The sequence below is a fragment of the Adelges cooleyi genome, unplaced genomic scaffold (assembly GCF_023614345.1).
Source record: "Adelges cooleyi isolate 19-005CV unplaced genomic scaffold, UGA_ACOO_1.1 ACOO_flye_CR_arks_rails_tigmint_CR_PRNA_23, whole genome shotgun sequence".
NCBI lineage: Eukaryota > Metazoa > Arthropoda > Insecta > Hemiptera > Adelgidae > Adelges > Adelges cooleyi.
The window spans coordinates 12,871,603-12,887,989 of record NW_026095893.1 but is presented as its reverse complement, the minus strand read 5'-3'; the positions used below and the strand labels follow the sequence as shown (position 1 = coordinate 12,887,989).

Below are 16,387 nucleotides of genomic sequence, written 5' to 3'. Positions count from 1 at the left end.
TATAATTCCTCATTATAAAACTGTTTATTCATTTGTTTTCATAAATTGAATAGGTTCGATTTTGAAACAAAAATGGTACATTTGTTTGATATTCATGTAATGTTGAATTAAAAAAAAAAACCCAGATTAAGGTTCAGTAAAATTTAATGAATTAATTTTTTGATAATTTATTGATTGTATTGATTTAATTGATTATATTTATTAGTTGATTCCACATTTTTTTTTGATATCCTCGTCAAGTAAAAATATAGACTCAAAGTATTACTACGTTTTAAATTTTTTATTTTTTGAAACATGACGGGCATTGATAGCCTTATGATTAGTACATTAAAACGGGAATTGTTTTTAATTATTATTAAAAAACAAATGTTATCATTTTATCAGTTCCCTTTTTTAGCTTTGATGCAAAATTGAAAAGCTATTCTTTGAAATTACGACAAGCATAGAAGATATTGTAAGATAATGGTTCATAAAATAAAACTTTTAAAAGTAAAATTAAATGTATATGTATGTACTGCAGAACTTGACATAAATATTAAACACCTACACATACTATTTTTCATACTATTGTAAGTCCACAAAACAAATATAATTTATCTATATATATTTGTGTTCATAATGTTTAATAACTACAAAATTTTTAATATAATTAAAAATCAATATAATAAGTTGTTACAAGACACGTAATTAACAAATTAATTTTATGCATCATTAGGTAAATATCGTCAAATTTAAATCACAGTTTAATCATTACAAATAAATTCACTAAAATAGTTGTAAAAAAAAAAATCTATAATAATAGCAATAAATTATTTTCATTATTACCTATTTTAAATCATTATTTCTGGTAGTTACGTCAATTATCAAATATTTGTTAAATACATTTTATACCTATCAAGTTTAACTCGTTAAAAATACTACAAAGGATTATTTATAGGAATCTAATACCTTTGGATTAACCTTAACGTAGAGTTTTTCTCTGGAAAATAGCTTGATGCCGATTTGCAACTTATCCAATTCTCGTTCCAAGTGCTTCCGTTTTTCTTTAATTTTTAACGAGTCTGAACTAACTGGCATCATAATTAACTGTTTTATCAAGTAATCGTATTCTACAACAAACCAGTACAAATTATAGAAACCTTGAACCAATCTTTGTAAGACAAATTTTTTTTACATACTTTTCTGAATATCATTTAAATGTTCCAGGCGTTCAGTTTTGGGTAATAACATGTGACCTGGTGGACAAGCTGGATCATCTAGACCTAATTCATGGCGAATTGCTATTTTCTTTTGTGTTTCCCTAGCGTTTTTTTCCTTTAACGCTTTTCTGTTTTTAAGATATCTAATAAAAATTTAAAAAAAACAGTATAAAATAATTTATAAAAATAAAATAATTCCAAGAAACATGATCTATACTTAGGTATCTCTCCGATTTGATGATGACACTCGGTATTTGCTATACAGTTTTTGGCAGGTTCAGTTTTTTTTTCAGTAACAATATGTTTTTGTTTGATTGAAACCACCGGCTCTGAAGACGTCTTACTATTTGAAGTTTCTGTTGCACTTACACCTTCAGTTTGAATAGCTATTGTATTCATATGTTTACTTTTAGCTGTAGTTACAAAACGTTCACTGTGATAACTTGGATATCTGATTATACTGTCTTTTAAAACTGATTCTTCATTAAATGGAAAAATTGTTTGCACAGCTAAAAAAACAAAAAATGTGTTATTATTCTTACCCACTAATTATTAATATATCGATGGTGACACGGCAAAAGGGTCTAAGCGACACGGCTTATACTATTGGTTAGAAAAATATAATATAATATAATTATATGATTGAAAAATTCCCAATTGTTACTAAAAAAAAGTTATTGGGAACTTAAAAAAAAAAATAGTAAAATCACAAAAAGAACTATCCTATATAGTGGCCATCCTGAAAACTATGAAATATGTCGCTTAGACACTTTTGCCGTGTCACCATCGATATCTTATAAAAGCTCAAACATATTAAAATAATTAAATTTTCTTTTTTTTTTTAATTGCTAAAACTTTATAGATTAGTACAATACTTTTCATCAATAACACAATGTCATTCATTTTAAATATAGGATTTGACATTTTAGATTTTTTAGACCAAAAAACCAGACAACATTTTTGATTACATAGGATGGTCTAATTTCAATTCTGTAAAGAGATTCAAGTTATTTAGTTACTTTACTATTTTATTTAGGAAGCTGATTTTCATTTAACAATTTCAGTTTCTTATAGTTAAATAAATTAAATCTGCAATTTTTTTTAATATTAAAACCCAATTTTTTTATATAAAAAAAACAAAATTTAAAAAATCTGTTTTTACTAAAGTTGCCAAGAACTCGTACATCTTTACAGAATTGAAATTGTACCATCTAAATTAATCAAAATGTTGTGGCTTTTTAGTCTAAAACTTAAAAAAAACAGAACCCTTGAGAATGCAATCCCCTTAAGAATCTTTAAATTAAATTGTAAACATTTTGATTGGTTTTTGAGTTAGAATTTTTAATATAAAATTTTTTATTTGAACATCAATCAAATACAAAAAAATAAAATTACAAAGAAGTACTTTAAAGTTTTGTGAGATATCTAAAATTTTAGTAATTTTGAATAGATTATTATAAATTTATTTAGAACCTAAAAAAAGACTCTTTACAGTCTAAAAAAGCAGCTATTATTATAAGTCAAATAAATTACCTTGATCTTTAAACGCATGTAAAGTTTTATTATTTGTTGTATGTGTACTAGTACTTAATTTCCTTTGTGTAATCTTCGTTTGAGCTATGGCAGAACGAATAGCTTGGATACTAGCTTCAATTTTATCCAAATCTAAATTTTTTCCTGATTTATCTTTTGTTTTAATTTCTTCTTTATTTTGTCCATTTCTCGATTGTATTTTCTACAAATATATTACAAACTGTTAATTAGTATTATATAATAACTATATATAGGAATGATTGTACATAAAAAACATAAGGTACTAGGTGCAGTAGTAATTATTGTTTTGTATTACACTTTGAAGATAAATCACAAGTGTAACACACGACTTATCTTTTCTGGAAAGACGCCTTGCCTCCAAAGTGTAATTATAAAAACAAATTTATTTGTAACCAAAACTTTTTCAATCTACAAACTAAGAAATCAACATTTTAAAATGATGTACCATTGCTGACAGGCAAATAATGAGTAAAGAATACTCGTAATTATTTTGGGTATCATAGTTTTATAGCCAAAGTAAATTATATTTGGTTCATTTTTTACCAGACTGCAGAAGGAGTGTAATGTATATATTTTTTTCTCTATTGTGTATACTTTTTTTAAATGGTTAGTTAAGATAAATTATGGAAGGGGTTTTTTTTTTTTTGGTTGCTAGGATACTTTGTATTTAATTGATATCAATAAAAATAAAAACTAAACTAAAGATACAAGATATCTTACAAATGTCTTGTAAAAATTGTATAAATTAATGATACTTCATTTTATAAATGTTAAGATTTGATATTAATTAATTCAAGATTTAGTGTAAGTTAAATAAATATAATATAAGTTTTCTTCCAGAATACAAAAAAAAAAACAATAAGAATTCTATAAAACGTATTTTGTGATTGCACACTTTTCAATTGATTACATAATGCACAAATAAAAATTAATATTTAAATAACAACATTTACTATTTTTTACTCATAACCTATACAACCAATACCTAATAAGTACTAGTTATTAGTTTTTGATTTTAAATTGATAATCTTTAAATGTTTAACGGTACTTACAAATAAACAGGCAATATCTAAAAGTACATGAGTTTTGGGCAAATAAATATTACAACTCCTTAGGTATTTTTACAAATTCTACAAAATGTAAGCAATTTTAAAACTTAAAAGAAATAATACAAATGAAACTATATTCTACTTATCCTCTTTTTCTTCTTAATATTCGCCTTACACTTCTCAACTACATGGGGTTGGCCAACCTAGTCCTACACCTCCATAGCGCTCGATATTCTACATCTTGTTTAATCACCACAGCTATCCTCATATCTACTCTCTATTTTGTCTATCCATTTATTTTTAGTCTTCTTCTTCCTCTCTTTCCCTCAACATTAACCTTCATAACAACTGCCTTATCTTTCCTCATAACATGACCCAACCATCTAAACCTATCCTGTCTCATTTTCCCCAGAAATTATGCAACTCCTAAACTACCCCTTATGTATTCATTTATTTTTATATCCACCCTAGTCACTCTACTAGTCCATTTTAGCACTCTCGATGGATGAGTGGAGTGACTAGGAAGGTAGAATAAAGAATTAATACATAAGGGGGAGTCTAAGAGTTGTATCAAGATACCTAAAAAAAAACAATATTCCCAAAAATAATATACCATTTGCCCTCAGTGTTGATGATTAAGATTAACCATAAAATCATGGTTATGTTAAACTGACTTCCACCGGCGATTGGTTAATTTACTTTTAAAATATGTAGGTAGGAAATATTTATATCTAGAAATATTAATAATTTTAATTAAATAAACGAATAGTTTATCATAATTAAATAAATAAACTAAAAGATATTCAAATGAGGAATAATACCTTTACTTGAGAATAAGATGATTTGTGTGATTGATTTTCGTTACTTTTATAGGCTTGTGTGGTTTTTTCTAAATTCTTAACATATCTTCGATTTTCTTGAATAAAATTTTTTGATGGTTTGGTACCTCCGACTCCTAAATAATGTTGTTCATAAGATGGATAAGAGTATTTTATAAAATCATAACAATTTATTCAATCATAATACTCACTATATTCGATAGGGAAGAAATCTCTGATTGAGCACATCACAATAGAATAATATTATCTTAAAAATATTACTCGTTTTTCACAGGCTAATATAATTATATTGAGCAAAATGTTTTAGCAAAACTGTTTAAACAAAGTCAATATTAACCATAATAAGTAGGTAAAAACAATGTATTAAGGTTAATACGAAGTGTCACGTACCTTAAATTTATGTAGTTTATAGTTGTATTTAGTGTATACCACTTTCCAGCCTTGAATAATATTTTTTTCTATCGAGTATCGATCCCTAATCCGTTAAAAAATTCAACTCCTCTTTAAAAACATAATATAGTAGTTTATCATGTTGCCCTAATTGTGTTATCACCATACCGTGTTTAACATGGACGTTGAGAATGCCAAAGAGGTTACAAAGTGTTACAAAACAGCGCGCATAATAATTTGGTTATAATATAAATTTAAATTTAAAAACAAAATTCTAATTGGAATCAATGATAATACATCTAAAAGGCAAAAGCCGTAAATAGTTAACAAATGACGTGCTATAAAGTATTACTTAAATATGTATCAAACCATAATAGTTGCAAATAAAATAATTTGGTTTATTATTTGTGGACAAACTGATTTCGTTGTTATTTCACATTGTAAAAATTTGTTTTTTTCTTTATTCTATGTAGTATTAATCACCATACGACTTGATTGTTTGTAAACAAATCATTTGACAAATCAAATAATTCGATAATTTCATCAGTGTTATATATTTTTTTTAAGTAACTTTATTAATGCCTCCTGAAATGTAAGTATTATTGATTTTTCTTTCTATAACTAGTAAATAATACGATTTAAATAGCCACAGTTAGTGTTGCTGTAAATACTATATAACTAATACTATTAACATGTATTTATATTTTTTTCTCGAGCGTACAGGCGTACAACTTGAAGTAAAAAATAACCTATAAAGTTATAGTAATAAGATTCCTTTTTGTTACATAAGGTATTAATTTAAAACATTAAAGGGTCGGGTACGAGAACCAGCTATCTCCACTTTTTATAAAAAAAAATTGTTTTCATGGAAAAATAATTTTTTATTTTCGTGCACCAAATAGTAAAACCTGACTATTTCTTGCAAAAATATTACAAAACGCATTGTTCCCCACCAATAGCAGTAAATGGAACAATGGATTTTCTTTTGGCCGTCTTAAACAATTTCAAAATTTGGAGGTAGTCGGTTCTTCTCAGGACCCTTCAATTATGATAATGTTTTTTTTTTTAAATACACACAAAAAAGTGAGATAGTCTCTGTGAGATAAATTCTAGAAAAAGGGTATGTAAAATAATAGTATTTTATAGACCGTTGGCTATTTAAACTAATCTCAAGCTACGTTTGTTTTATTTTTATTTTTACGTACAACTAATAATAATGAGTTTCTAATTCAGTGTCTCTTCAATTCTCCATGGTCCGTAGTAACTATTATCTAAAATAATTGTTATAGCATAAAAAATACACATTAAAAATTAATAAGTATTGAGTGTGACTAAAGTGTATATATTTTGTTGTACCCCAAATATAATATTCTAACTTTAGAAGCCTGTAAGTATTAAAATGAAAATCTTTAAATGTTGCATACCCTATAAGAAACTAGGAAAAATACCTTGGTAAGAATGACTGAGGAAATAAAAATAATCGACGAAATGTTACTTTACCTACTTGTGATGGTGAACTTACCAAAAATTAAAGAGAAGGGCGGAATCAAAGGATTTCTAAACCTGTCAACCAAAATCATCAAATTATTTGGCACTTCATTAAAAAAATACGTTTACTGTTTAGTAATATTGCGGTTGACGAAACTAAATTATTACAGACAATTAAGCCAACCGTAAAAAAAAAATAAACATCAAATTAAATTAACAGCTTTAACAACAGAATATATAAAAAGGTAAAAAGTTTTTAGATTATTTTTTTACGTATATTAGTAATAAATTAAGAATTTTACCTACTAATTTAACCTACCTATTTTTAATATTATAATTTTTGTACTATAAGTATTATGTTTATTTAACATAACTATTAACTATAAATATATATGTACCTATATTATGTATCTTACTATTATATTGTTTTTTTTTTTATATATTACTATAATTACTAACACATTACAAGTATAATGATCAGTAATCACAAGTACATTTATATGTATAGTTAATATGATTTTCTGGTTATATTATCTTTCGAACATTTTTTACTGGTCATTCTTTTACAACGGATATTTTTTCCTTTTACCCTCCTATACTCCTATACGTGATATTTTTTTCATAATTTGTAATGATGGTAGTTTTTATTTTAATGTATTATAATAGTTAACCTTAAAACTGAATATTATAACAAAACAACTCGTGAAAACTAGATAGTTTTAAGATATTTTGAATAAAGGTTGTGATTTTTAAAAATTATTATACTGTTTTATTTCTCTCATTTTCCATCAATATTACAAAAGTAACGATCTAGGCTCTAGCCCTAGTCCCTATATCCTCTTAAGCACATCTCCGCTCATATAAATCTATAACATCTAGTGAGAAACTACTTAATACGAATAACGATGAGTATGACTTCATTTATGGTTTCACCGAAGAATTTTGGAAACAAGTAATGGATACTGTGTCACAAAAAAATTCAGAAGATAATGGAATACATTTTGTAGTTTATTGTAACCTAGCCGCAATTTCAAGACTAATAGAGGTAAATTAGTTTGGTAAACTATTGCGATTATAAAAACCATATATAAATTATAATATGATAATTTATTAATTATTGTTATAAGGTTACTTTTCCTCAAATCGATCTCGGAGATCAAGAAATGCCGTTATCAGTTATAAAACCGCCAGTCCACAGTCCGAGAGTTACTTATACTACTTTAAATGCAAATTTACTAAAAGGATTTTCTAAAATCAAACCAGAAAAGCAGTTCAAGGCAAATGAATGTAAAGATAAAATAATTCTAAAGGTTAAAGAAATAGTTTTTCATAGTTTAGTAATTATTGTAATTATAACTAAATAGTTATACATTTTCTTTTAAAACAATTATTCTGAATAATAATTGTAAACAAAAATTAACGAAATTTTTAGTTCTAAATGAATTAATGTTCTTAAAAATTAAGAATATAAAGAATTTTTGAACTAGTTACTGCGGAACTATTGTGTTCAATTTTTACGACATATTGTATTTTATACAAACTAAAAAATGTATTTAGAGAAATTATGATTTTAATTTGTAAATTATATATAAAGTATTATTTATACATAATTAGATCAATGTAAATATAAGTTTAAAAATTAAAAAAAAAAATCATTGAAAGTGTCACTAATGAGTGGTTTCTTCCATCAAAATGTATTCATGTAATTTATCTCTAATTTTATCATATATGCTTATTGTGCTCATTGTACAGATTGTACATTTCTGATGTAAAATAAAAATAAAATTATATATTATGTTATGTTGGTCACATTAACATACAATATTTTTGTAGTTTGTGTGCATATTTTTAAATTTTTTATCTGAATTTCAGAAACAAAAACCAAAGATGTTCAGATCAAAGTTGCCTGCTTATATTACTGACCCTGTAGAGGCAGTATGCACCAAAAAACCTGCTTGCGATAATTTATCCGTTAGAACTAAAAGGTATAATAGTTATCAGCTTAAAATTAGTCAAAATATTTCTTAAAAAGTTTATATTTTAAAATGTAATTCTGTTTTTTAAACCTGTGTCAAAAAGTGAAAAATATACCGGTGCCCAGTACCGACATATTTTTAAGTTTCTTTCATTAATAGATCCTTGAAGATTATTTAACAAAATATACGTACTTTATTTAAGTGGGTTATTTTTTTAGGCCTAATATCAGGGAGAACTATAAAGTTGCCAAATATGAATCTAAGGAACTTGGAGACTTGAGGTTGTTGTGAGTAAACATAAACTTCATATTTTCTTTGTATATAATTTACCTATAACTATTGTTATCACTCCAGAATAAATAAAAAGATAATGCCTTCGTTAAACATTGAGAACTATACTATAGGAGAACTCAAGATGCCAAACAACCAACAAAGAATAAATGTATCTAGTGTAAGAAGTGAGAATAAAAAAAAAAATTATTCAGTACCCAGAATCGCCAGATTTAAGAAAAGCCTTCCAAAACTACCGAAGTAGGAATTTATTTTTTACAGGAAAACATTGATTATTCATAGTTGTTTGGTTTATTTATAGTACTAGTGGAAATATGGAATCAAGTATAAATTTTCGCACGGTTTCTGATGTCCATGCACAAATCGAGGATAAACAAATGAGGTATGTGTTACTCTAATCTACACTTATTGCTATTTCTAGTAAAATTAAATGTATACCGAATAAATTTAGAATCTATATTATTAAGATAATGAATCTAATTTTTAAAATATAAATAATAATACATAACACTTGCATAAATTATAACTTAATAGTGTTAGTATACAATAGCATTTAACGCATCCTTAGTGAAAGACTACCATAACTCGAAAATTGCTTCGACAAATGACCCTTTTTACTGTGTAGCAAAATTACATAAAACCCACTTTTATGTAATAATTAATAAATGTAATGACCACGAATTGAGATAATATTGTCTTAAATCGTGCTTATCCAATGTAAATAATCATGGGAGCATGTTGTCAAAAAACATAATTTTTATATGTACAATTTTTTATGTCTAAGGCCAAACTGCAAAAAGGAATCGCTTGTCTTCCAATGTAAAGTGCAGGGTATGTAGGGAACGGCTCCTCTATTAATATAATAATTATCTACTATGCGCAGAACCAAGACAATCGGCTATGTGTTATAACTTATAGTGCTACCTATGCACTAACGTAGTGAACTAACTACTAGTTACAATGCATTATCGAAATATCCAACAGATAGCTGTAGTAGTACCTACTCCCAAATATAATTAAGCATAGGTACTGTAATTATTTTCTATTTGTTGTTTAATAGTATTAAACTTATTTTATAATAATTATTAAAAGGAGTAAAATACATATTGTTCGTAATTTTAATTAGGGTTTACTAAAATTGTCAAGTTTTTAGTAAGTATTACATAGAATATAAAATCATACTTCTTGTCATTTTTAAAGCTTAAAAATCTATAAATAAATAGATGTTCTAAATATTTAAAAGGGATTTGACCTTTTAAACCTCTATACATGGATTTTACGTACATCAGGGGAATAATATGCACACAAATCTATAGTGGGACAGAATATAATATTCATTAATATTTGTTTAAGGATATGCATAATTAATCAAGAAAATAATACTACTATGTTAAATTTATAGCCATGGGAAAGAGCAGGGTTGATGTAATTTAACTTAATTTTTACAATTTTAGTCTTTAGGAAGTAAATTCAGCGTATATTAATTTTAAAAAATACAAAGCTATAGTGTAAGTCTATAGCTAAATTTCATCTATTTATCTTCTAACTAAATATTTAACGGTATCCCCTATTTATTTTTTCCAAAATGAAGTAACGCTCGTTAAAATTACTGCAAAAAGCATACATTTCTATTTTGAATAGGTTTCTATATGAATTTCTAACATTAGTATATACCTATAGTGTAGGTACGTTGTAAACGTTTAAAAAAACAACGAAAACGTACGGCACTAGAATATCGTAGTAGGAACGACTTAAAACAGAGTGAAATTATAATATAATACGTTACATTGTTTGTTTAACAATAAATTGTTGCGGACAAAACAACAAACAAAGGAAAGTATATTAAACGGAAACGGGGGTAGGTCGTTTAAGACTGAGATTATTTAGAGGGAAAACGGATGTTAGTGACGGCGTACTGTTACAACAATAATTATTACTCGTTATCTACGTGCGACAGGGACTCGACAAAGTGTTTTCAAAAGGATGAAGACAACTCGGGATTATTCAACCGAAATCCGGCGTTTGGAGGGCCGACCGCTAGACCTTTGGTACAGGAAGTTTCCAAGAACCCAAAACGTTAAGAAGTTTTTTGAATGTCATTTATAAGTAAACACTAAACATATAATGCTATACCGTTTACTTAATGTAAAAAATAAATACAATTATAACTTACAATGTTTAAAGAACGTTTACCCTTTTTACCCACATTTACGCGTCGCTACCGGTGAGATTAAAAAAGGAAATTTTAGACCCACTGACGAAACCGGAAACGCGTACATTTTTATGACCATTTTTATTACATTGCTTTTCCTAAGAACCACCCTAATTTACGACACTTCTCAGCTGACGTTTATAGCCCGCATTGTGTGTGTAATATCTGTATGTGTACGCGCATTGGGATAGGGATGCGCCCCAAAATGTTATCGTGTATATTTAAGCTCGGAGAAACTTATTAAACCTCTAGTGAGTACAATTTATAATAGTGGTAGATGTGCGTTGGCCAGATGGTTCCATAATATTCCATCTTTTGCAAAATATTACAGTAGAAATCACAGAAAAGTATAACCGTGTGAACAATGCCAATTGTGAGTATTCGCAGTCAAGTAAAATTATATTGTCGTAACAAAACTTCAGTTGTACATGGAGAAATATGACTCCATTATCGAGAAAAAATGTCATGCATTTAATATCCGCCAATCGCCATAGACATATTTTTAATCTCTTATTAGTTATTGGTATAAAGACAATCGACAGTGGATGACGGTCGAACGGCTGCGGGAAAAAATGATCCTAGTTATTACACCTAAACTTTTTAGTATTGCAATTTCAAAGTTTCAGAACTCAAAAAAGACTCGGAGATAAAGTACAAGACAAGGCAGGTTCTTCTTAAATTATATTTATTGACAAGTATAATTACAAAATAACCAAATGAATTAATCTACATTTTAGGAAAAAAATTGACACAGCCCTTCAGTTGTTTACACATGTGCATATTAATATTAATTTTAGTTTTTTTAAATTTTTGGTCCGCTTAATTGGTTTACTAAAAACTAAAAAGACGCAGTCTTAAATCACATTTACCTGACGATATAATTACAAATCGTTAGTTTTGAAAATGAAATCCAATTTGTTAAAAGGTAATTATTCAATAAATTAAAATTTTTGGGAAATTGATAAAAACATATTTCATATTATGTACCGTTATCATTCGAACATAAAATATTTGTTCATCTGTTGAAAATGACCGAAATGAAGACTGATGCCCTTTTAACAAATTGGCATTCAAATAATATGTTTTTATAAAAACTGTAGACCTACTGCATTATACTGTGGAAAATACCGAAAACAAAGGCTGGTGAGTAATTGGCGACTAGACCACCCTAATTATATCTTACTATTATAAATACGAGTATACTTTTATAATGAGAAAATGTATGATTAAGCTGGAAGATTGTGAAAATTAAAAAAAGACGTGTTATAGCTTTGTAATTTCATATTTTAGATTTGCAATTAATTATGTGGTTTAAATCCTTTGATCGAATAATACTTGTAAATTATTTTGTCTGATATCAAACTAACAAACACTTAATAAATTCTTTAACATTAGATAAAACGTCTACTACTACTAGTCCACTAGTTTCACCCTATCTCAATTGAAAAAATATATCTAATATAAGTGAAGGTCTCGTTGGGTAAGAAGTGATATGGCGCATTTTCAAGAAGTATGTTTGATTTTAGTGTACAGATATTGTCTAATAAACAAGTACCTAAAACTTTGTTTTCCTTTGAAGTACTTAAAACGAATCGGCCGACGAATTTATAGTAGTTTGTCTTCATTAGACATACGCGGCACAAAAAATTCAAAATTTCATTCTGATCCGTTTGGTTTCACGGCTTTCAGTGGCATCAGCAAATTTGCGCATTTATACTTGGTATCAGTTATTATTAAATCTACTCGAGCTTAGGTGTGTATGAATACATAATTGTATATAAATATATATTGTAATATCCAACGTAACCCAATGGATCGTATGGTCGAAATATCTTTCAAGTATATTATCCCGTAGGTTCAATGAGTGCGTTAACTTTATTTTTTCTTCCCCTAGCCCTTTTATCCCTATATATAGTATGAAAAACTGTTCCGGCTTTATTTATTATCACTACTGGGTTTGTGCTTTCTTTGTGTATGCCAACGGATTCTTCCCTCTCGCCCTACGATTATACGCGAGTAATAAAAATATATGTGTATACTTATTACTTATATGTTTAATAACATGTAAAGATGGGCGTTCACGAGTATTTCTACCACATGGCTGCCTCAGCTCTCAATGCCTAACCCCGATATATGTTTATAGCACATAACAATTTTGTCAATGGCCATAATTGTTGCAATAATTTTATCGACTGCACTTTATGGTAATTGACGCATGTGACTAGGTCAAAAACTCTAGCACTAGAAGGAGTCTCCGTCGTTTGTGTGATCTAAATAAACTATTTATATGGATGAAAAATATCCATTACTACTTTACACTTTAAATAAGGTGACTAATAATTTTTTAACCTGAAACAGGTTTTTTTAGGACAAAGTAAACTGGTGAAAATTGTCACGCAATGTAAAAGACCGAAAAAACGTTACGGTGATACTTTAACTTAACCTAACCTATAAACCACAAAAAACCTTTTCCAGGAACTCCAAGTCTAGCAGTATTTTTTTCAATAATGATGTAGAAGAAGTCGACTTGGGTTAGGTTAGGTTACTTTAACCTAATGTAGTACTTTTGGTGAATGATTTCTGATTAATATACTATATTATAATGTAAATAAAAACCAGAGTAACTTAGTGGAAAATATTATAATTTTTAATAAAACCTAAGCCACAATAATAATACACTTATACCCTAAACGTATTTCGAAAACTATGTTGTCATCTTCAGTGCTGATCGTCCACTGGTTAATCGTTTATTATAATTTATAGCACTCCACACAACAATAGAGAAAAGATGACATTACATAAATTATAATATATGATTTAATTGTTAATAATTGTTGTAGTTGTATAAAAATATACTATAGGGCGCTCGCCTCATGTATATTTTGGTTACAATTAAATTTGTACTGTTTTAATATCTGAGGAGATTTCTTAAACATGTTAAATATGAAAACTATTAACACAAAATGTGAGTATTAATGTTCTGAAATAAATATGTGTTGAATAGTAAATATATATGTGTAATAATATAGTATACATGTTCTGAACTCAACATTGCATGCAGCTATATAGTCCATGATCTAAAAATATTTTGTCTAAAAATTAACGGTGTTATAAAAGTTTATATTATTATCATAATATATAATAGAATTTACATAATTTTGTTTTATTAACATTCATTATGTGAAGCCCGTTTCCATTTAATATGTTATTATTATGATATGCAATTTATAAATTATTAATCTTACAAATTATAAATATAATTTATTGCTGTATAAGATTGCCCAGAGTAAAAAAAATCATATATTTTTTAGGAAAACTATACTATATATTTCACAATACCAGTGGCCAGTGAGTCATATTTCTAATTTAGATTTATAAATTTAAATATAGATAAATATACTCGTGTCTATACAACATAATGGTCTCAGATAAAACGTGCATTTCCAGTTCATTAATTAAACTATTGTTGTGTATATTTTTTGATTACATTGACGCAAAGTTAACTAACCGGGTTTTTAATGTAGGTAAAACTTGTATTTTTTTTTAAACTAGTCTTTATGACTGTGTAGGCGTTATCTGCATTATTTATGTAAAACGTAGGCGAAACAAAAATCCAGGAAAATGAGGTTTAGGTTAGAGGGGGGAGGAGAGGAGAGGAGATTAGGGAAGTAGAGATGGTTACTTGTTTAATAAGGTAGTAGTAAATCTTAATGAGAATTTATCACTTTTAAACGAATTACCACGTCTTCAATGTGCTTCAGTCTTACCTCACTGACCTAATATTTTTTATTGGAATGTACAATGTTTGTGGTAGAGCTATTATGTGCATCACAGTTAAACTTAACTTTTAAACTTTAATAATTAATACCAATTACCATTAATACTTATAAATATAACGTTGTATTTTGTGTACTTCCTTACTTATCTCTAAAATAATTGTCTTTAGAAATATTTAAAAAAAACATTTTATTGTTTATATATATTACAAACTATAAATGCATGACTTCCCTCTAGGATCTAGATTTAAAATAAAGGTTATAACTTAAGCTTTCATATTTTCCGCATCATTATATTATGTTTTTTAAAAACCGAAAGTTTAAACGTAACAGTTATAAATTTATAAATGATTATAATTTTACAGAATGTCGATCTGAGTACATAACACTTATAATTTAGTTACTGCGAATGCGATACAATCTGGTTTATGAAATGCGTTTTTTTATGCTTGTCACGGAGACTTCTAAATTTACGTCTTATCATATTTTGTCTGTTTTTATATTTAATCCAAAATTTTAGGCTACAAGTTAAAATACTGCAAGTCAGACAAACAAACTGTCAAGCGAGTGACAGCAGTTCTATAGAATTTGTATGAAATGCTTGTCTATTTTAACATTGTATAGTTATTTCTTCTCTTATATCGTTACTTTGCGAGTCAAATTCAGCTTATTTTTTTAGTGTAATGCAAACAAAAAAATAAAGCTAATGGTTTTATTCTAAATAAAAATCTTCGCGTTATCTATTGTGAGTTGCCAACGATTGTTGTTATTATTATAGCCAAACGTGTCCTATAAAATGATACATAAAAATACGGATGTATTAACTATAATATTAAATAATTTGTAAGAACACAACGTAATAAGTGTAGGTACATTGTTTATCTACTATCTGGCGCATCTAGTTATACCTGCACCGAAGTCGGTCGAGTGCGAGACAATGCAGCTGTGCGCCATTTGACAGGCGTCGGCACTGTGCGGTGAGAATGATAATGTGCGCGCGTGCGAAAGGTGACCTTGGCCGTCAGAACGTTCAATGTCAAGGTTACACTCCTCCGCCACCACAGCGGACTCCATCGACGGTACAGGTCTTCAGCTGACGTTCACAGTCGGTATAGACTATAGCTGTTGTAATCCTTTGTCACGGATCCATCAACGCGCATCACAAGTACCTATTTCCTTTCCATAAATATAATACATTAAACGCACAGCGTTATAATGTTTTTACACCGAGTACGGGTATCCACGCATGATTCATACAATAGGTAATCAATAGTGGCGAAACTCGTACAAGTATGACAAAATACACTAATCATTTTATATTACCTACTATACCAAACAACAAAACGATCCAGTAGAGACGAAATTGCTGTGTATACAAACACAAAAAAAAAAAACATCGTTGTAAAAATGAATAACTTCTCAGCTTTTCGTAAGATGCCAACGCTGTACTCGTAGTAGCGGATGCTCGGAGCGTAACACTGAATTATTTTCGGGAATTGGTTAAGTATAGTCCACAAATATTGCATATTAAGTAGGTATCAAATAAATCTGAAGAAACTTAGTGTAGGACTTAAAACATGGTTATCAGTCTGAAACCTCTAACTGAAGTCTAT

The 16,387-nt window shown here is 27.8% G+C and overlaps 1 protein-coding gene across 1 annotated transcript; it reads right to left on the bottom strand.

Annotated features, from left to right (window-relative positions):
* Positions 1 to 670: 670 nt before the first annotated feature.
* Positions 671 to 5,164, bottom strand: LOC126835552 (enkurin domain-containing protein 1). The gene is made up of 7 exons (XM_050568220.1): positions 5,032 to 5,164; positions 4,833 to 4,953; positions 4,624 to 4,757; positions 2,733 to 2,934; positions 1,417 to 1,708; positions 1,179 to 1,342; positions 671 to 1,109 (listed from the first exon to the last, which is right to left on the bottom strand). The coding sequence occupies exons 2-7, from the start codon at positions 4,867 to 4,869 to the stop codon at positions 928 to 930; spliced, it is 1,011 nt and encodes a 336-aa protein (XP_050424177.1). The 5' UTR covers positions 4,870 to 4,953; positions 5,032 to 5,164; the 3' UTR covers positions 671 to 927.
* Positions 5,165 to 16,387: the final 11,223 nt, after the last annotated feature.